At 34.3% G+C, this 23,831-nt stretch overlaps 1 protein-coding gene across 3 annotated transcripts in view; it reads left to right on the forward strand.

Annotated features, from left to right (window-relative positions):
* SCN9A (sodium voltage-gated channel alpha subunit 9) overlaps positions 1–23,831 on the forward strand; it is a 189,953-nt gene that overhangs the window by 135,377 nt on the left and 30,745 nt on the right. For all 3 annotated transcript variants that reach the window (XM_058300702.2, XM_071216330.1, XM_071216331.1), the window contains one exon: positions 15,381–15,501. In XM_058300702.2, coding sequence (XP_058156685.1) covers positions 15,381–15,501 — 121 coding nt within the window. The remainder of the gene's footprint in view (positions 1–15,380; positions 15,502–23,831) is intronic.

Here is a 23,831-nt window from a genome sequence, read left to right on the forward strand (position 1 = left end):
TCTTGCCTAGTATGAACTAGGTCTAATGCTCCTCACTGAGGGTTTTTTAAGCTTTAATTCTCTCTTTTGCCTGGACCGTTACTTCTGTTTCTTTGTATATTGTATTAGTTTCCTGTCGCTAAAACAAATACCATATGGTGGGTTGACCGAAACAACAGGAATTTATTTTATCATGGTGTGGGGGCTAGGAGATATCCACAAATCAAGGCATTATCAAGGTGATACTTTCTTCCAGTAGGTTATGGCCTTCTGGACTTGGCTCCTGGCAATCTTTGATCCTTGGCTTTTCTGTCACATGGCAATGCAAATGGTAACCTCTCCTGGCTTTTCCTTTCTCAGCAGGTTCCTTTGACTTCCAACTACTGACTGTTCCCTCTGGCTTTCTCTCTGAGGCCTTCTCTATAAGTGTTAGGATTAAGACCCATCTTTATTCAGCTAGGCTATACTTTAACTGAAATAACCTCATCAGTGGATTCTATTTACAATGGGTTCACAGCCATAGGAATGGATTAAGAACATGTTTTTCTGCAATACCTAGCTCCAAGTCACCACATATGTTTTGTAATATTTTGTTGAATACTGAATATTTTTATATTTTAGTGCTCCATTACTAATCATTGGAATTTTAACTCTGAAGCATCAGTTCATGAAGCTTGAATTTAGCTAATATTATTACAGAGCTTTACTTGAATGACAGGAGCTCACAAAAAGAAAGAAAAATGGGAAAAAAAAAATACCTTTCACAATCTTTGCAGATTGACCTGTATAAATATTCTCCTTCAAAGTTGACCTATACAATGAGTTTAGAGAGAAGCTTTAGGCCAAAGCATAGGGGCCTCCCTGGTCCTTTCTGCTGATGTCTTATCTTGGGATGTGCATGACTATAAAAATTCCCCATTTACATGGATTAAAATGTCTCTGCTTCCCTAGGAAATATTGTTCCCAAGTTCCCACACAATGCACTGTATGCCCCATAGCTAGAAATCTCTTGCCCCAGGCAGCCACTAATTGACTGCTCTCCCTCAGCTTTCTGTAGCAGAGCTCTGTGAACTGACTTCTGCATGCAGGGCAAGTTCTTTCATGGTAAACCTATGACAGGTATCCTGGTTCAGTCCTTCAGGCCACCATGAGGCAGATTGGGCCAAACATACATTTTCCCAGTATGTGCACAGGGTTACTCTGCCCCCTCCAGAACCAGAACCTGGAACTGGGAGCACAGGCCACCTCCATGTCAAGCCAGCGCGGGAATGAGGGAGATCCCAGCAAGTGCACCAGGAGAGCTACTGTTTTTAAGATGCCTTTTTCTTGATTTGGTCCTTGCAATGTTTCTGCAATCCTTTAACTGTTTTCTGGAGCTTTGAAAAAGATATTTCTCAGGAAGTCAGTTCTTTTGGTTCTTCAAAGCTTCTTTGGGGGTCAGAGCCCTGCAGCTTCTCACGCTGCCATCTTGATTGGGGCCTAATTTCATGTTGTAATTTTTTTTTCAGATAGTCATAATTCTTTATAAATTATTCCAGGGCATTGAATAAATGGAAAACTTCCAAATTCTTTTCAGGAAATAGATGTGCATTGATACCAAAACTAAATACAAATAGCACTAAAGAAAGAAAAGGACAAATCTATATCATTGATGAATATCAATGCAAAATTTCTAAACAAAATGTTAGCAAATACACTCTAACATTACATTAAGAAAATAACATATCATGGTCAATTTTTTTTTTCCCAGAAAAGCAAGGTTAATTCAATATTAGGAAATTCATTAATATCGATCCTATATTATTAAATCAAAGGGGAAAAAACACAATTAACTCCATCAGTGCTGATAAGAACTTTAACAAAATACAAACACTTAAGAATTCAGGAATTCAGATGTATGTTCATAAAATGGTATATATGCTGCATCCTTTAGCCAGTATCTGATTTACTGTGGAAACTCTAGTGCTGTCCCCACTAAGATCTGGAACAAAGTCAGGATGCCCTGTATCCCCATGAGTATTCAATATTTTACTAGGAGTATTAGCTTATGGAGTTATACAAGCGAAATCCGTTAGAGGTAGTCATCAACATAATCCAACCCAACTCTAAGCCATGGTCTAAGGATCTTATCTGGCTAGACGGTAATTCATAATGCCATTAATGTAACTATACTGTCCACACAATTTGGTATCCTGTGACTTGATTCCTATTCAGATTCCTCAGTGTAAAAATCCTCATTGTCCTTCCTAGGGATTCTGCATTGTGGTATATATGTCAAGGGGTAGGGAAAGAGGGGATTGGCTGGTCTTTTTTTTTTTAAGACTCATGGCTGAACAGGCCATCCCTTTTATTTTTTTTCTCTCTCTTTTTTTTAAATGTTACATTCAAAAAATATAAGAGGTCCTCATATACCCCACCCCCCTCACCCTACTCCTCCCACATCAACAACCTCTTTCATCATCGTGGAACACTCACTGCATTTGGTGAATACGTTTTGGAGCACTGCTGCACCACATGGATAATGGTTTACATTGTACTTTACACTCTCCCACAGTCCACCCAGTGGACCATGGCAGGACATACAATGTCCAGCATCTGCCCCTGCAGTACCACCCAGGACAACTCCAAGTCCTGAAAAAGCCCCCACATCATATCTCTTCTTCCCTCTTCCTATCCTCAACAGCTACCGTGGCCACTTTCTCCACATCAATGCTACAATTTCTTCCATTACTAATCACAATAGTTCCATATTAGAATATCAGTAAGTCCACTCTAATCCATACTTTATTTCTCCTTCCTGTGGACCCTGGGATGGTTATGTCCACTCTACCTCTATATTAAGAGGGGGCTTAGATTCCACACGGATGATGGATGCAATTCTCCTACTTGCAGTTGTAGGCACTCTTGGCTCCCTGGTGTGGTGGTTGACCTTCTTCACCTCTCAGTTAGCTGGCCAGGGTAAGAAAATATATGTGTGCTTAATGTTATACTTCTAAATTATATGATATAAAATTACCAAGAATGAAAGTTATTTTTTATTTATTGGATTAGAATAGTAGAATAATACGTAAAAGTAGTTATTTATGTGGTTCAACATAATATAAAGGCAAGAAGAAAATATAAACCATTAACTTTATTTTACCTTCATGATCATTATTAATTGATTGCATAAATCCTAGATTACCAAATGCAGTTATTTCTTAGATTTTGGCCAAAGCATGTGTATGATAGAGAAAACATAAAAATTTTCTATTATATCATTTTGCTAGGCATTGCATTTTTCTGTCCTTAACTATATTCAACAAGTATTTTTGGAACTTGAAAATATTGGGCTCTACAAATATTGAGACCCCAAAAAGCCACACTAGGCCCCAGTCTAGTCAAGAAGGTGAATGAGACACATCAGTACTCTGGCTCCCTGCAGAAACTTTGAATAACCATCAAGAACTGCCAGAAAAATCTTTCTCAAAGCTCCATAAAACAGTTAAAGGATTGCAATAACAGAGCAAACGCCAAGTCAAGAAAAAGGCTACCTAAAAGCAGTAAGAAGCGACCCAAGTGACCATCAACCAATGAAGAGATAAATAAAATGTGGTATATATACATACAATGAAATATTATTCAGCTGTAAAATAGAATAAAGTCCTGATGCATGCCACAACATGGCTGAACTTTGAGGACATTATGTTGAGTGAAATTAGCCAGACACAAAAAGGTCAAATATTGTATGATCTCACTGATTTGAAATAATTCATTTAAGCAAATTCATAGAGTCAGAATCTAAAATATCGGGGAATAGGGTCAGGATAGGGAATGGGAAGTTAAGGCTTAAAGTGTACAGCGTTCCTATTCAGAATGATGGAAATATTTTAGTAATGGATACTGGTAGTGATAAGACAACATCGTGAATGCAATTAACAGCACTGTAATATGTATCTGAATGTGATTAAAAGGGGAAATGCTAGGTTATATATATGGTAACTGAAAAAAAATTTTAAAAATACATCCATGGAACTACACTACACAGTGAACCCTAAGTTAAACCAAGGACTTTAATTAATAGAACAATTATAAAAATGTGCTAATCATTAACTGTAACAAATGTTCCACATCAATGCAAGGTGTTAATAATAGGGTGGTATATGGAAGTCCTGTATTTTCTGTATGATTTTTCTGTAAATCCACAACTTCCTTAATAAAGAAAAAGTTAAAAAGCAGAATGGATCTCATGGTGCCCTAGCTGACCATTCTCTAGCCCCTTAGCAACTCAGAGCAGAGCCAGCCTGTACTCCCAGTATGGAGTCCTCTGGTTCCAGAGGCAGCAGAGTAACCCTCATACATATAATATGAGAATGTGTTTCTGGCCCAAAATACCTTATGGTGGACTGATGAACTTGTCCCAGAACTTGCCTTGTATGTAGAAGGTGGCTCACTGAACTCTCTATGGGAGATAGTCAAGGAATTGCTGACTACAGAACATACAATGCAGTGCCTGGGAACATAAGAAAATTGTTTCCTAGGAAAGAAGTACCTTTATATCTTGTAAGTCTGTGGCTTACTTTGGCCACAGGCCATGGCAGAGACAAAAAGCATGTCGTGAAAGGATCAGGGAAGGCCTTTGATTTTGGCTTGAAGCTATTTTCTAAATTCATTGTATGGATAAGCCCTGAAGGAGAGCACTCCCACAGGTCAACTTTCAAAGGTTGGGAAAGGTGTTTTCTTTTATTCTTTGTGGTTTGTTTGTTAGTTCCTGATATTCATGGAAAGCTCTGTCATAACACTAGTTGTTCATAGTTTAAGGAACAGACATCTCAGAGTCCAAATTCCAGCTATAACACACTGAAATATCAAAATGTTTTTCAAAAAAATATTGTAAAACATATAAAGAAATAGGAGGTCATGGCTTAAGCATAGGAGAAGATTAAAGCATTAGATATCATCAGTGAGGAAATCAAACCTGGGCCATAAGAGGCAAAGACTTTTTAAAAATGTTCCTAAATATGCTGAAAATGCTAAAGGGAAACATGGACAAAGAACTAAAGGAAATCAGAAAAATGATAGACGAACACAATGAGAATATCAATAGAGAGCTGTAAATTATGAAAAGGCACCAAATAGAGTTGAAGACTACAGTGACAGAAATTGAAAATTCCCTAGAGGGATACAACAGCAGACTGGAGTTGGCAGAAGAAAGAATGAGTGAACTCGAAGGTGAGAAAATTGAAATCATCCAGTCTGAGGAGCAGAAAGAAGATAGAATGAAAAAAAATGCACAGAGCCTCAGGAACCTGTGGAACACCATTAAGTGCACCAATATAAGCCGTGTGTAAGTCCCAAGAGGAGAGAAAAGAGGGAAAGGGAATATTCAAAGAAATAATGGCTGAAAACTTCCCAAATTTAATGAAAGACATGAATACACACATCTGAGTCATTCAACAAGTGCCAAGAGGATAAACCCAAATAGACCAACACTACACCATGTTATAATAAGATTGTCAATGCCAAAGATAATGGAAGAATTCTGAAAGCCACAAAGAAGCAATGTGTCACATATACAGAGTCTTGATAAGATTGAGTGCCAGTTTCTCATCAGAAACCATAGAGGCAAGAAGGCAGTGGGAAGACATATTTAACGTGCTAACATAAAAAAATTGCCAACCATGAATTCTGTATCCAGAAAAACAGCCTTTCAAATGTGAAGGAGCGATTAAGACATTCCCAGATAAACAAAAGCTGATGAAATTCATCACTGCTAGACTGATCCTACAAGAAATGCTAAAGGGAGCCTGGAGATTGAAAGGAAGGGGTGCTAGACAATTAACTGAAGTCAAATGAAGAAATAAAGATCTCTAGTAAAGATAATCACATGGGTAAATATCAATAGCAGTACTATTATATTTTTTATTTGTAACTCCACTTTTTGCTTCCTACATGATCTAAAAGGAAAATGCATTAAATATAATAATAAATCAATAGTTTTGGACTCATAATGTATAAATATGTAACATGTAATCAAAACTACGTAATGGTGGGGGGATAGAGAGGTATTGGAATATAGTTCATGTATGCTATTGAAGTTAAGTTGGTGTCAATGCAAACGAGATTGTTATAAAGTTGGGATGTTAAATTTAAGTCCATCATAATGACAAACAAAATATCAGAGAATATGAAAACTCATAGAGATGGAAAGTAGAATACAGGTAACCAGGGGTGGAAGGCAGGGGCAACAAGGAGATAGTGCAAAATGTGTGTAGGGTTTCTCTTTGGGGTGAATGGAAACTGGTAGTAATGGGTGGTATTGAGGGTACAGCAATGTCATGAATGTGAATAATTCCACTGAGTGATATGCTAAGGAAGGCTTGAGATGGAAGATTTATATATATATATTTTTTTTTTCACATTTTTTTAAAAAAGGAATGAATGAGAAACCAAAGAGTTAATGACAATCAAGTGCAATACGTGAACCTGGATGGGATTGAAGAAGGTAGAGAAAAGTCTCAAAAGAACATTATTGGGACATAAGAAAAAATTTGAATATAGAATGTAAACTTTATATCAACAGTCAATTTCTTGAATCTGGCAACTACACTCAAGGTTATTACATAAGTGAATATCCTTGTTCATAGGAAATATGTACGGGAATATTATGTATTCTACAAGTATGATATATGTAACCTGTTCTCAAATATTCAGGAGGGGGAAAGGGGAGGGAAGGGGGAGGAGGGAGAGAGAGAATGATTAGGTAAAGGTAGTAAAATGTTACTATTGGTGGATCCGAATATCTGGGTGGGGGTGGAGAGATTTGTTGGAGTTCTTTGTATGGGATTTGTAACTCACCTGCAAGTTTGAATTTATTTCAAAATGAAAAGTTTAAAAAGAAAGCCACACTAAAACTTGATTCACTTTGAAATTAGGTAATAATTAATCATTAATTGCCATTGAGAAGTTTACAATCCAATAATTTGCACCAAAGAAAAATATGCAATTAAGACAAAAACAGACCAGGATGCAAAATTCATATCAGAATAATATACCAGTCCACTGGGGATGCATAGGATGAAGGGACATGAGAAGAAGTGGCAGTTGAGTCAGACCATAAGGGATGGAGGTAATTTCATTGAGTGATATAGTGGAGAAGGAAACTCCAGGGAAAGGAACAGTCGTTCACATTGTTCATCTGTTTCACTCTTTCATTTATCCATCCACCCATTAGTCCAGTCAACATTCAGTTTTTGCTTAAACGTGTTTGCTTGTTAGGAAATGCATTTCATTTTTTGTTTTTGTTATTTTGGTAAAAAGTTGTTTAAGTATTTTATCCTTCTACTCTAAGGTAGTTTTCAATACATTATTAGGTCTATCTCTTTTTAGATTTTTGTACCAAAGGTTTTTCTTTAAAGTATTTACTGCCTTCAACAAGAGGGCAGGTTAGATTTGTGCCTGTCATTGATTTTAGAAAAATACAATAAGAACTTCCAGGGGTGTGTTTGACTTGGCAAGACTAGGAATGAGTTGCAAATATGCCTTTGGGAAAAGCTGGGATTTGATCCTACTTTTATGAATAGAAACATGTAAAGAATGCACTGTTTATTATTTTATTTAGACTATTTCTTGAAGGTTGGTTCAAACTATTTAATTTTTTTTCATATTTATTGAATGTTTTACTCATATGCCATAGAAACAATGAAATATTGGTGTGACATAAATATAAATATATTTATTTATTTATACATATTATATATATTTATAAATATTAGTGTTTCCTGTTCTTTTTAAACATTTTGATAAATTTGAAAATGTCACCTTCCTGTAGTGCTATTTGAAATGTCAAAATTAATTAAATATGACTAAAAATAAAGAAATAGTAATTTTAGATTATGCATTTTCACACTACACATTACCCTCACCCCACCCCAATATTGAGACTCACTTGTTTGAAACCATTATTATATAAATAGAATCCATAAGATTGCTCTAGCACATTGTAGCATTTAAATTCTCCAAAAAAATGGAATCATGTAACTGTTTAGTTGACTATTTTTAAATCTATGTTGAATGATATTTACTTTTATTGCAGTGTTTCAAATATAATGCTTAATGTTTAGAAATTATATAGTGACCATATAGCCTGTTTTTTCTAACATATAACTAATTTCAACTTACAGGTATGTGATTTTAGACAGTTTAAATCACAGTTGATTACACTGTTTCATCATGCTGCATTTCTAAACTTCAGTACCTAACCTTCTTACTTCTCACAGGGGTAAAATCACACTGGATCAGTCAAGGATGCAGCTCTGTGCTTTAAACCAGGCAGAGACATGTGTGACCACTGTACACAGGTTACCTAAAAAAATCATACATATATGATCTTTTTTCAGTGTCTTGCATGCTGTTCAGCTACAAAATATTTCTGCCTGACCCATTGCAAGAAAGTAGAAAGTATATGGTTGTTCCATAGATGAACTGACATCACAGCATGTCACTGGAGCAATTCCATCATTTTTTTGTGATTCTCTTAATTACTTCTATATTATCTTTTATATTTAGGTGATTTCAAGTGCATGCTTATAGATTTTTTTATTTGTATGGGTTTAAAAAGTAAGATATAGAGTGTAACAAAAGCCATTGAAGCAATATTTAATTTGGAAATATCTACCAACTTTCGCCTCAGTTTATCTCTATATGTGTAGATGCCACATTAAATTGTCACATTGAAATTCAGTAAATTACAACTCTATTTAAAAACAATATTTGTGGGGGAAATCTTTCAGGCATAAAATCTCAGAGAAGGAAAAGACCATTCTAGTCCTAGCCCTGTAATTACAGATAAAGAAAAAGACTCATGCAATTAAGCTGCTTTCTACAAATCTAGGGAATTGTGGGCAGAGACAAGGCACCTAGTTTATAGTCTAAACTTTTAGTACATTTTGAAAAGACTTTAAGCACAGTGATAATTACGACCTTATTTTTTTAAATCAATTCAAAAATTAAAATTTGATTTTAATGTGATCATATAAAATGCATTAATTAAAGCTAATAACCCAACCTAAGAATGAATGGTCAATATTATAAGTGTGTTAAATGTCCACTTTGATTCTAGAAGCAATTTTTCTCACTGATGATAATGCATTTTCAATTATGTATCACTGTGAAGAGATATACAGAGTGGCATTAAAAAACTGTAAGTTTTCAGTGGAACATATGATATGACACTAAATCTACTTGTCAATAAAATTAAATCCTTTCCCTAAAATTAGAAAGAGATTAATATGTTTTGCCTTATCTAATTCTTCTAACAAGTATAAAAGAAATATATATTATACAGTCATAATATTTTGTTTTAAATTAAGTATGCATTGCTGAATGACTGAGCTCTAATAGTTCCTTGGGGAAAATATCCATGTAAGAACTTTGCCCTTTTTTTTAAGAATCCTGTTCATATTTTGAATTCTCTGCCATTTTTGGAATGTTTGTATTATTGTTATTCATTGTGGAATTATGAAAGTAAAACTTTATCCTGAAATTGACACACTCAGGGATAATACTGCTAATAGTTTCAAAATGAATTTAAAAAAGTGATAGTATTCCAGTTTACCTGCAGTTGATTTTAAAGTTGTGCCTAAGTAAAAGTTATACTATTCTCTTTCAAATTATGCTGATCTCAAGGCAATATTCTCTTAAAAACAATTTTATTCCAGAATGTAGTAAATTTTTTCCAACTGGAATCTAAAGATGCACATATATATACAAAGGTATCTAAATATGTATAAATAAAACATACAATTTTTGAGAAAGCTAAGTTTTTCCAGATATATATATGTGTGTATGTATATATTTGTGTGTGCAAGTGTGTGTGTATATGTATATCATGTGTTTTATTAAATCAAACTACACTTAGAAAGTATAAGATACATGTTGAGGAATGGTGATTCTGATAAACTTAAAAACTGAATATCTCAGTTGTTAAGAGCTTGAAATAGGGCATTTTTCTCTACACATTAAGAGCAAACTTGTCTTTTACAGATTTTTAGTTTTATGGCTATTTAGCAGAAGCTCCCTACATAAAGGTTAGGAAAGATATATTTTATTCATGCCAATACTTACTTTACATTGACTTTACAATATTTGAAATCCACATTTTTTAAAAACTGGTAATAATCCATTCATTGGAAGTTGTGTTTCCTCATCCTTCCTCTTCATGGATAGTTTTAGAGGACAGCAGAAATCATTTAAATATATGGGTAGTTTGGGTTTTTGTCATTCTGTTTTAATTTTTAAATTATAAGTAATATTTAATGAGTTTGTCTCTTAGGGTCTACAGTTTTACTTTATGTTTGCTAGCCAGTTTTTGTTTACCCACTTGTTGCAGTTTTCTAACAGACTTCAATATTAAACTGTTTAAATTTTTGTTTCTAAAGTTTTAAAGGCATTTCTTTTTATTTTAGCCACTATCCAATCACTTACATATCTATTCTCTGCAAATAGCATAGCTGTTCTCTGTTAGTGCCCAGAACCCTTGCATACTAATGGTAGCTATACATTATAAGAGCTTTTGGGGGAACTGTTCCTTGCCCTGTTTTTAGAAAGAAGCTCTGAGTATCATGATACTGTAGAATATGTCTGAGAAATCTACAGGCAGTCCATCAATCTTCTGTGAACACTCATACCTAACTTTTTCGGCTTTGTTTGTTTGTTCTTATACTCAAGATCTTTTCTTTTACTTACCTAAATTATCTTGCATATTATTATTAGTGTCTTAGACAGAACATTCTGGAGAAACTAAGAACTCTCCATTGAAATTATTGGCTTTATTTCAAATCTCCCTGATGGTGGTTGGGATTTGACCTCATTATTTCTCCATCATATAATACACTTTACCATACTGACTCTGAGATGGACCAGTTAAGTGGATTTTCTGCTGAATGAGCAGCCATTCTTGAATAGTCTACACAATGTTTTTTTCATAGCAAGAAACAAAGAACCCTAGGAAAGGAAAAACTCAGTTTTCTTGTTCTTTATTTGAGGAGCTGGAGTTTTGAGTTGTCCACAAATATAATGTGAGCTAAAAGTGTATTGTAATTAGTAAAAAAACTGACAAGTTTCTGATAAATTAGTGGAAGTGACTGAAAATCCAGATAACAGGTAACATTTTTCCAATGACCAAAGATATCTGGAGTATTCTTTAATTTAGGGCATTACCTTTTTTTTTTCCCTTAAACAAACTTGGCCAGTTTTATGAAAGAAAATTTTTTACATGATATACTTTTCACCTGTCTGTCCTGACATGCTTCTAATGACACAGAATCACCTGGATGATAGGGATTGTGCATACTCCATAGTGTTTTTCCATATGCGGAGGCCAATTCAGTATTATTGCCAGCAAAGTGATGGACCTCCATTTTGGCTCACATGGCATGTAATTGATTCTATTTTGGATTTCTTCAAGGCTGGTCAGTGGTTGGTGAAGAGAGCCAGTTTTACTCTCTGCCTTGCCTGATAATCCTCATAGTCTGCTTATACCCCAGCACATGCTTTCCCCTTTTCTTGAGCTGGAACCAAGAGTTGATTGACTCCAACAACTTTTTCATTTGTTCTTTGCAGCCACTGCCTTCCTTGCTTAGGTGCAGGAGGGCCCACCACTAAGAGCAGCCTCCAAGATGGTGGGGGAAGGTGGAGGAAAAAAGCAGTTTGTGACATTAACCTTTTGAAAAGGAGTCTTTAGGAAAGGATATAGGAAAGACCCAGAGAGGTCAGAAATGAAATCATTTAAGGAATTAAATATGATTACACTCAAGATGAAAAACACAGATGGAAAGGTGATCTCCTATAAAAGAACTATTTATCTTTTTTCAAAAAGCAAAAATAAGACTCTAACAATTGCAAGGGAGAAGAAAGCATATTTTGGTTCTATGCCATAAAAGAACATTTGAAAATTCAAGTTTATTCCATAATGGAATGGTAAACTTGAGAAAACACTGGACTCTTGTACATTAAAAAGTACTCACACATTTATTCCAATCTTCACTATTTTACTCCTTAATGAATCAGCATCAGCATTATGGACATCGATTATAAATTATGCTGTAAATCTTTTAAATGAGTGGTATTGACTTGAAGTTAATAAAAATGCCTTTCTTGCTTACTGACATAAAATGGACTTCATTTATTACAAATTTCCCCTATGTTTTTTCTCCCCTTTTATGCCCATACCATCCCTTTTATATACTTTTCTCAAACTTCTTGCTGTCTAACTAACTTCTTGGGGGTGCTTCAACACCAGACATCCTCTTAGAGTGGATTTTTGTTAAGTCTGTGCTTTCTTCATTGCTGTTTAATGGTGTTCTTCTTTTAGTAATTAGTAGACAATTCTACTTCATTCCTCTTGGAATAGTAAATGACCAACTAGCACTAACTACTACTCATACTGTCATGACTTAGCATTACAATGTTAATGCCTTAACAAGATATATTGGTAACTAATTCATAAGTGACTAATTTAGGGCAATATCTAATGTGACATCTATTTTTAACATAGAGCACAGAACCTCTAATCATATACAACACCTTCAAGGCAAATCTAAAAAGTGAACCATGAAGCACACCAAAACTTTCGATTTGATCATATTTTCAGTAACTGAAAGGGGTTTCTTAGATAACTACATATGTTTACAATCAAAATAAGGAATAGTTAAGAAATAGTGTTTTTTGAGTACACAATGAAGAATCTGGAAATATACACCAAAAAATTTTTGCAGAAGCCTAGGAGTAGAAGATCAGGAATATAGTAGAGGGGACTTCACTAAACATAGTATTATACATTTAAAATTTTTGAATTGGGTATATCACTTTTATCTGAAGGAAAGAAAGAAATACCGAATTTTAGAAGATGCTTCAACCCTTATCATATTATACAATAAAAAGGCAGGGAGGCCAACAATGGCACACTTCCTATTCCTAATACTGGTAACTAAGTCTACCTCTTTGATCCTATACTACATTTATTTTTGGTTATTTTTAGTTACTTTTATTTTACCTTTATATGAACTCCAATATAAAACAAATTAACTTTGTTAATAGGTAAATAAGGGACAGAGTAAAAGTATGTAGTTCATTTTTTTAAATTAAAAAATCATGTCCATGTGAAAATTACAGAATATATATATCAAAAAGAAAAATTTTCACACAAGGATATTTGTATCATTACTCAGTATAGTATAGTCATTCTTCCATTTCCTAAACTTTAAGAAAGTAAAACTAAATAAGAAGCTATTGAGTTTCTAGAAATGGAAATAATCATAAAATCAATTCTGCAGAATGATAAAATGATCATCCTGATCTTTTCTGTGTAGTAAAAGAGAATAAAGGAGATCCAAAGTTACATCAAGCAATGCTGCTATGAGAATTTTTTAAATGACTTTCAACTCAAAGGTTTTAGCCTTTCTATTTAAAGACAACCTTTTAGAATCCTGTTAAAGAAACTTCTGAGCTAACAAGTAGAGAATTCAAAGAAGGAAGGAATTAGACATCAACTTTCAATATAGACAGGGCATAGACATAAATATTTAATTATATATATAGTATTGAAATAGTTACTGTGTAAATACTATAATGCATTGCCAGGAAAAAATTGAATTTCTAAAAATCTATCATTCACAAAAATTTGAATACAGATTAATACAGATTAATTTAGAACTCAAATATTTTGATAATTTCTGTATGAATAAGCAATAATATCAAATAACTGTAAATGGATGATGCAAAATATGAGCCAGACTCTGAATTTAATTCACAAAATATGTGCCCACAAAAGCTGGCAATGGGGGGGGGAGGTTTTCTGTAGCAATAAATAAACAAAACAATAAAGTCACCTGAATTTTTATTTGCTCATAAATTAACTTGGCATAAATCCTCTTTGGTAATGCTTCTTTTAAACAGTAAGAAAACAAAATAATATTAAAGAGGCTTTAATTAATTTAGCCTGTCTGAATTCTGCAGATAAGTGTCATTTTGTTTATAACTTATTACCAGCCAGGATATAAGCATTATTTATTTCCTAGTTGTTAATATCCTGGCTAATTGTACGGAGGTGCTGTATATTTTGTTTTATCAGCAATTCCTTAGAATTCTATTTTTATTGCCTCAAAATCCAGGCCCATTTTTTCAGAGTTGAAGGGTTGATCTCTCCTATTAAATGAGATAATAGCTTTATTTTTTTAGAATAGTTCAAACCAATGCAAGTGCTAAAAGTGAGGAAAACACTCATTTCAGTTAAATGGATTTTAAATGTTATTATATTTGCACCAATATCATAGGTCTAATCTAATATAGGTGAGGCATGTGCTGTAGTAATTAGCAGTTTTTTTATATTGTTATGTCATTTAGCAAATGAGAATGAAAAATGAGCCTTCATTGATGTGCTACTCTTCCTTTTTTATAAAACAATGTTAGGAAAACTTGACAGAGTTTTGCTGCAATTGCTGTATGTATTTTTTTTTCCTAAAAAATCTCTCTGTATGTTTGTGTAAATATGTTTGATCATAAAATTCTGGGTGGGAAAAACTTGTCTGTTATGATCAGTTTTATGATCATAATGACAGTGAATTCATTACTCCCATGTGTAAGTCTGCCATGTTTATTTCACTGAATCTTTGTTCAGAGTTTGCATGTGATGCTCACTTTAGTGGCCACTCTCTCTTGATGTTATAAATAACACTTTATGATCTTTTCTACTCTATCCTGAAATTTTATGACTAGAGTGGGTAATTTGGATAAGATCATTCCTATGGTCTTTGGCATTTTAATTCCAGTACAGTACTTTTTTGTCTTGAGGAAAGGCCTTCTATCTATATCATCCTACTAAATATTCTTAAATCCAAGAGCTAATTAAAAAAAAAGTTTGGATTTTATTTTACACTAATTTCTTCTTTTTAAAAAAATCTTAAGGATCAACAAGCTTTTTCTGCCAACTGTTACATCCGGCCTTTCAACTAGCAGGTGTTGGCAATTTGGCACTTATATATTATTGCTCTTAGTATTGAATGTCCTAAAATGATAATTGTTGTCATAATAAATTTGTAAAACATAAAACATAACAATAAAAATGTGACCACTACTTCGTGATAGTAAACATCAAAATATTATCTTATGCTACTATTTTCAAATACTTATATATTAAAGATAATACAATTTATTTTTCAGAGGATGTGTAGATAGAAAGATAAAGTATATTTGCATTGGAAGGTTACTTGACCTCAGTGTGTGTTTCTATGTTTCTATGGCCATCATACTGTTGATCTTTTTCATAACACTCTGCATGACTCTGACGACTAAATATGGCTTTTATGTAGGATTTGAATGAAACCTAAATAAACTCTCTGGTGGGGTGGTGCATTTCCTTTCAGAGACTGAACCGATCAAGTTCTTCCGAGTGCAGCACTGTTGATAATCCTCTTCCAGGAGAAGGAGAAGAAGCAGAGTCTGAACCCGTAAATTCTGATGAGCCAGAGGCCTGTTTTACAGATGGTAAGAGAAAACTCAAGATGTTCATTAGCACCATTTATTATCCTCAGTTCCAGATCTGCCTTCAGCTCCAAATTGGTCATCTCTACCTGATGGCCTACACACCTCAAGCATAGTAAGTTTAAAGCACACTTTAGTGGGTCTGCCCCACTAAATCCACTGCTTTCTCCAGTCTTTATTTTATTCAGCAATGTCATGAACTATCCTGTCTCTCAAGCTAAAGACTTTGGGGAAACCTGAACCTTTCCTTTCTAGCTACACTTTGATCACAGAAACCACACATTGATCAGAAACTCTGGAAAGAGGGACCAAGCCCTCCAGGTGATTCTGATGCATGCCAAAATTGAGAGCCCCTGCTCTATAGGATAGAATCTGAATTCCTTAACTTGGAATCTGAAGCCTTGTACTTCTGGCCTCAGTCTATTATTTTTTAGCAATATCTTCTTCCTCTCCTTTCAGAGCACCTGCTTTCTGCCATACTAAACTTTTCACTACCTCTGGAATATGTCAGGGATTTCCTCAGTGGTGTATCTTCAAACATGTTATTCCTTTTGGGTGGATGACTGGAATGCCATATCTTGCTTCCTTTTTTACCTGACAATTCCTATTTCTCATTTGTGAACACAGCCATATACCACCTCTTCAGTAAATCTTTTTCTATATCCTCCAGGAAGAGAGGTTCCATCCTTTGCATTTCATTTTGTTGCTGTCATTGGAAGGGATTTGCTCTTGTTTATCTGCTTCTGCCTAATTTATGCGTTTTTAATTTGGTCTTCTCCAGTGTCTGGTAAGGCTCTCAAGAGCAGGAAATGTGAGTTTATTCAACTTTGCATCCCCAGTGGACACATGAACAAGGCAATTTGCTGGATTCTAGGGATTCCAGGCACACATCAGATACTTAACAAATGTTGTAGCTTAAAGACATTTACTCATCTTTTCCTTAGTAATTATGGATTTGTGCAGATGGATTCAATTATGGAATTGTATAAATTGTGTGGTTCAGTTTTCCAGAGATTATGTAGTGAACACATTTACTAATTGATAGAGTTAATCTGCTACTGATATTGTTATCACATCTATTATAATCAAGTTATTTTGGCATATATTTCAAATTTCAAATTTTAGTCAAAGAAGTAACTTTGAACCTATCTAGGCAAGTCTGGAGTGTTGTCTGAGTGTTTTAGTTTCTTTGGCTACTTAAGCAAATACCATGCAATGGGGTGGCATAAACCATGGGAATTTATTAGCTCACAGTTTTGAGGCTAATAGAAATCCAAATCAAGGCATCCTCAAGGCACTTATTTCTTTCCAAAGACTGTGGCATTCTGGGGTTGGCTGCCAGCTATCCTTGGTCCTTAGCTCCTTTGTCACATAGCAGTGCTCATGGCAGCCTCTTCCAGCCTCTCACTTTTCTTCCAGGTTCCATTGATTTCAGCTCCTGGCCTGCTCCTTTTGTGGCTTTCTTCTTCTCTTTTAGGTTCTCTTGATTTCAGCTTCTGACTCTTCCCTCTGTGGCTTTCTCTTTATCTGTCTGAATTATATTCTGCTTATAAAGATTCCAGTAATAGAATTAAGACCCATCCTGAATGAGGTGGGCCACACCTTAACTGAAGTTGCCTCATCAAAAGGTCCTACTTACCATGTGTTCATACCCACAGGCATGGATTATATATAAGAACTTGGTTTTCTGGGGTACATCTCCAAACTATCACACTAAGCAAACTTTGTCTGAGCAGGTATTATATAACTAAATAAAAGTATATAATACAGTAATATGGAGCACAAGCTTTAGGGCCTGATAAACTTAGATCCTACGTGGTCTAATGCCAGCTGGCTGTGAGACTGTGAGCATATTTTAAAGTCTTGTTCCTTCACATGCCTCATCTGTAAAATGAAGATAATAATATGAGGATCAGAGACAAATTGAGACAATTATGAGATAGTGCTTATAAAGTAACACAATGCCTATCTTCCTTCTCTTTCTACTTTTCTTATTGCTTTTAAGGTATTTTGTTAACTTTCCTATATAGAAACTATGCTATCATTGAGGCTAATGACCCATGACCTACTTATGGTCTGGCCCTCAGCATCAGTATTTTCATAGGAATCATTGACTTGTTTCTGTTCTCCAAGATTTTTTCAACCAGTCTTCTGAACACTTAAGCAAACACTGACAAATAAATATGTCTGCAGAGTTTAATGGTAGAATAAATTTTCCTTAAATACAAACCACACTCATTTCATAAGAGAAGCCAAGGAATATGACACCCAGTAAACATAACTTTCTTGCTTTCTGAAAGCAGTGCCATAAAACAGGCACATGGCATTTCCTTTAGAACTATTCGCATTATAGGCATTTAACAATTTCATCAACATTTCTGGCCTGTACAGTAAATTGATAATCACCATGGAAAGTTAAATTGTTCCACATGCCACCAAGATTTCCCCTATCCATTTAAGAATGGACCTGCTTTATAATTTTAGGATAATTGAAAGAAATAGGACTTATTATAATAACTTATGACTTTAAACGAGAAAAGGGCTTTGAAAAATTTTATATAGACACTATTTATGCTATGCTATTTCCAACTGTAGGTGCCCTGGTACTGAGATAAGACTTTGCAAAAGCTATTTTATTCCTTCAGAACATCAATGAAAATATTTTTGCAATTATTTTGATATTACTCATAATTTATGCTTTGAGACCAATCTATAGAGGTATTATGGATACACGTTTTCAAATGAACCTCATCCTGGACCTTTGAGAGTGGCTAAGAGAACGTGTGTCTCTGAATCAGATTAGTTAAAACAGCTTTTCTCTACTGGAGATTTTACACAGTTACTGGGCCTGATGGGCAGCCAATTTGTTCAGCCTCTCAACCATTTATTTAAGTAATCATTACTTCATTAATTCAACTAATAATTATTAAATCCCTTCTGCATTCCTAGCACAATTCTGGGCACTAGAGATAGATCAGTGAACAAAACAACGTCCCTACCAAAATAAACAATATATGGTAGGTCGGGTAAGTGCCATTATGTGCAATTGGAAGAGAAAGTGAAAAGGGGAATACCAAGGATAGGGTTGGGGATCTACCAGCATATGGAATGCTCAGTGAAAGCTTTTCTAAAAAGATGACATTTGATCAGAGACCTGAAGAAAATTGCAGTATTTTAGGCATCCTAGGAAAAGAAAATGCCCTAAGGTGAGGAAATATATAACATTTGAAGAAAATTAGGGGGCCAGTAGGGCTGGAGCGAGAGTGAGAAATGGAAAAAGTGGTAAAAGCTGTGATCAGAGATGTTGTAGAGACCATTTCAAAAGAGCTTGGAAGGATATTATCAGGATATGATTTAAATGTATAACAGAATGCAGTCTTGGGTGTGGATGGATAAATAGCAAAGGCAGATGCAGGGAGAGTCCTTGGGGGCTCCTGCAGAGAGCCTTGTGAGAACTGATGTCAGATTAGTCTAGTAAGGGAGGGTTGGGGAGTGAGATTGTAGGTATATTTTGAAATTACTGCTGAATGATTTGCTGATGCATTAGATTATGGGATGTGAAAGAAAGAGTAGGATCAAAGGTGACTCCAACTTTGAGGGCTCAGAAACTGGAACTATATAATTGCTATAATGAAAACCTTGAGAAGAATGGGCTTCTGATGATAGGAAATCAAAAACTCTTTCACTTGTGTTATAAATGACCCTGACCAGTTCATTGATTATTCTACAAAAGCTGAGCTAGAATGGTTGCCAATTCAGAGCAGCATTTGGCCTCCAGAGATTTCTATTACCTGGAAAGCAGCAGAAAGATCAAAGGAAATATGGGACTGTTAAAATGAAGTTAAATTGTCACTTTTTATTGAGAATAATGCTAAAATGATTTTATTGTTCACCACCTCACGTCCATTGATCCTTTTCAACTTCATAAATATCACTGTACTAATGTTTCTCATTTGTCTCTTGTTTCTCTTGTTCACTGTTTTCTCTTCCCCATTATGCCATGTCTTCTCTTAGTTAAGTTCCAATAGCTTTATAATTCAAGACTCCATGTTCCTTCTTTAACCTAGATCTTTGACTATTCTCCACTATCCTTAATTTCACAGATCTTGGCAACCAAAACAATCTGAGAATAACTTGACTCTGATTTGACATGGTTTTATATTGTACTCCTTTTGGATTTTACAGTCAGTAAATTACATTATCTGAATTCGAGTGTGAGAGAGATGCCCTCTTTCCCTTAAAATAATGTATTTTTGGTTTATTGGTAGGAAAAGCCAGCTCGCCTTCCCCAAAACTGTTCTTAGCTCATCAACTATTTCCTATAAAATAACCAATTCTAACTTTAACACAATATGAACCCAGCATTTGTTTTAGAGGATTTAGAAATTGTTATGTAGTGAAAAAAGATTTGCTTTCCAAATCAGATTTTACATTAATTACCTGATCATGCTATTATATTTTTATTAATAGGTAGACTGTCTTGGAAGAGGCCAATAGTTTTTCATTTGAGAGCATTAGTTTCACATGATGAAACCCAGCATAGACTTTATGTAATGCTTCATCAGAGCAAATTAATGAAACCACCCAAAAGAAATAGCATTTACCCACTGGGGCCCATTAAAATGTTTGAGAGGTTCTCTGTTATATGTACATTTAATTAATAGTCCTTTTAAAAAGAAGGTGTGATAATGTTGCTAACCATCTAGGTTGGAATTCTCTTGGGATCTGCTTTTTGCATAAAAGCCAGACAGGCTGTTGAGCACTCCTGCCTCAAAATAAGAGAAAGAAACTCTCTGAGGTGTGACAAACCCTCAGGGTTTTATCTTAGATAAAAAGTTTACTTACTTTTCTAATTAGGATGCACAGTGTTTTTTCTTGCCTCAATCATAAGAATGATGTTTCTCTTCAATTTTAAGACTGACAAAAATAAATCCCAGATAGTTAAACCTTCTTTCAAAACAGGAAAATTTTTCTTCCAGTCCTTATACTTGAGGTATACAGATTTTGTTCTGCATGTGATCTTTGTTTTTAAGTTGAAAAATTCTAAAACTATCAAGAATTAAGTTTTATTCAAAAAATTCCACCTCAAAGTTTTTCCACTCTTCTTGTGATTTCTTTTGCCCTGGGAGAGATTACCTGGGGATCAATTTTTGAACCTTTCTTTTACTATTTTTCCATCTCGTATAAAATGTTCTATCTTAAATAAATGGATTTTAGATAAGGTAATTATTTAAGTACAATGAAGATACATAATTAACCTTGGATAAATGTATTTCCCATTCACACTGTTTTCGTTTATTTTCTTTTTCTTCCAATCTTTGTATAAATTCTAGAATTCACAGAGATGTGACCTTTCAGATTATGACAAAATGCTTAGAAGATTTTAGAACTCACCTGATGTCACATCTTTTTTAAGTTAACCAGACACAACATATTGAGTGTGTAGAAAACTATAAGTACTGTGAACAGAAACACAGAATGACAGATAACAGTCTCAACCTTCTGGGAACTTAGAAACCACTGGACAGAAAGGACAGGAACACAAAATATACATGATAATAAAACATCAGAAACTTGGGGAAAATGTATAGTTTGCCATATATCTAAGCTGGAAATTAAAGTGCTGGGAAATACCTAGTACTAAGAATCTGTGGACTGATTTCACTATAGAAACAAAAATATAAACAAAAGACCAGATAGACGTAAAACAATGTCTAGTAAGTGTAGTTCATCTAGATAATTCTACTTTTGTTATTTTAAGACATACAACTTATTATTAGCTGAAATTATTAAACATTGACTCAAATGTTTTTAATGAAATATATTATTTCTAAAAAAGGAAATTAATATTTTAAAATGCCTAACATACAAACTTCTGAAACAAGTATCAAAAAACTGTTGCCCTTCTTGCTTTCTCACTTCCTATTTTTTTCTCAAACGAGATTACTTACAAACCTAAATTCTTTTTTTTTTAAATAATTCTGGTTCTTTTTATTTTTAAAACAACTTTTATGCTGCTGATTTTAAATTTTTCAGTCATTACCTTCCTGGATCTCTCTAGTGCATAGCTGTATTCGTCACCCTTTTGTGAAACTTTTTACTTCCTAACTTTTTTTTACCTGTAGCCTCTTGGTCGTTGGCATACATCTCTCACCACACCTACTCTCTCTCTTTAAAGGTTTCCTCTAATCTGTTCCAGAAGTGTGCTGGCAAAGTTTAAAAACTGCCTCTGAGAAAAAGTATAAATGTTGACATCAGTTTATTATAAATTTTACTGATGCAGAAGTGTGGCACAAAATTTACAAGTAATGATAGTAATTTATACAACACTCTTTATTGTACATTCCATATAGCTAATTGATTCTCACAGAATGATTTCACTGATTTTTACCATACTTTTGTATTTGTGGACAAGCTGTGATTGCAATTGATGAATATATATAATTTCAACAGAGATGTTGATTGGTATGTTCATTTATGTTAATTAACTGATTTGGATAATAGTTTCAAATACATTTTCCATTATTCATGCTATTCACAATGTCATGTCTACAAACATGACATAATTTTGTGCTAAATCTGTTTTGTTAATATTTCTTCCATCGCTTTCTTAAGTCTACTTTAGAAAAACAACAAGCCATAATTTCTTGCAGTTGATGATTTTTGTGGCATAAAATTTCCACCATGTTCAGTTTCAAACTTTGATGTGACTTCACTAAAAGAGGAAATTTGAGCCCAACAGTATAAAGTATTTCCACCATCCAGACAAAAGAGACATATCTTCATGAGCATGAATAATAGTAAAAAGTACCAAAAAAATTAGAAACTGGAAGTTTTGATTATTTATTACCTTTTAAAAAATAATTTATTTAATTCTGTTTATATAATTTAACCTTTTAATAATGGATGCATTTAATAACTGACTAGCAAAAATTCCTGATACTTTAAAAATGAGTTTTCATGAGCCAGTTTGAGTTGGCTTCAGAACACTAATGAATTTCATCTCTTAATATTGCTGTTCCAGAATGTTCCAGACTTGGCCTTTTTCTCTTGTCATTCTATATACTTTTCCTGCATAAGCTCAAAAACTCTCCTGATCTCAAATGACACATATTTGCTAATGATTCCCACATATTCTTTTATAGCCCAGACTTTTCCTTTTATTTTCAGATTCATACCACCAAAAGTCTACAGGATATCTGTATTTAAAAGTTTTACAGGCATCTCAAGCTCATTGCCTCCCAAATCAGCTTATGCTGGGATTTTCATTCCATTGCTGATATCCACCCAGGTGCCCTGGTTCCTCCCTTTCTTTGACATCCCATCTCCAGTCAGTCACCAAACCCTGCTGATTTTATCTGCCAAATATGTTCAGAATCTATTATTGCTCTAGTTCCTAATGTTGCCCTTATCTAGCCCTTCTCCTCTGTCTTGTCAGGGATACTGAAACAGAATTCTGAATGGTATTCAGACACTATGTCTTTCTTCACCTCATCTCGACCCCTGTCTCTTCCCAGAACTGTTGTAGACATTTATTTAAGTTGCCATCTGCCTATGCTATCCCCATCTTACAGCCCTTCATTTACTCCTCAGCGTCTACGGGATATAGACCTAAATTGTTAAGGTGGGGAAAAGGTTCTCCAGAATCTGACCAATTCTGTTAGCCTCATCTCTCACCCCTGCTCCCTGCTTTTTTTTTTTTTTTTTTTTCAGTCTTACAACTTTTTTATTATTATGTATGTCTTCAAAAATTTTTAGGTCACAGTAAAGTCACATATAGAATAAAGGAGACTCCCATATATGAAACATCCTTCCGCTTTTCCCATTTCCCTAGCAATGAATCTTTTTATATGTGGATGTTATATTTGCTACAACTGATGTATCGATATTGAAACAGTGGACCCCTGCTTCTTGTGTTCATTTTTGCTGTCCTCTTAGCCTGGAATTCTAGTCAGCTCTTTTGACTATGTTGGTTCAACTCACTTTTCCAGGAAGCTTCCTCTGACCTCTCCTTCCCAACAAATAACCAAGTTAAAAGGGCCTCTTCCATATTACCAAAATGACCTCTGCAACTTTATCATTTTAGTTTCCTTAGTCAGTGATCATCATTTATTTTTGTATACTTCTACCCCACCAAAACAAAGCAAAACAAAACAAAAAAAGTTCCCTGTGGAGCAAGAACTATAAATTCACCTGAGTTCATGGAAGATACTCAAGAAATGCTTGATGGACATATGAATAAATTAATGAATCAATAAACTTGATGATTTAATAAAATTTTAAATTTTTCATAGCAAGTATGTTATAGATCTAGAATTCCAAAGTCAGAGTTG

This window comes from Dasypus novemcinctus, chromosome 7 (assembly GCF_030445035.2).
Source record: "Dasypus novemcinctus isolate mDasNov1 chromosome 7, mDasNov1.1.hap2, whole genome shotgun sequence".
Classification (NCBI taxonomy): Eukaryota; Metazoa; Chordata; class Mammalia; order Cingulata; family Dasypodidae; genus Dasypus; species Dasypus novemcinctus.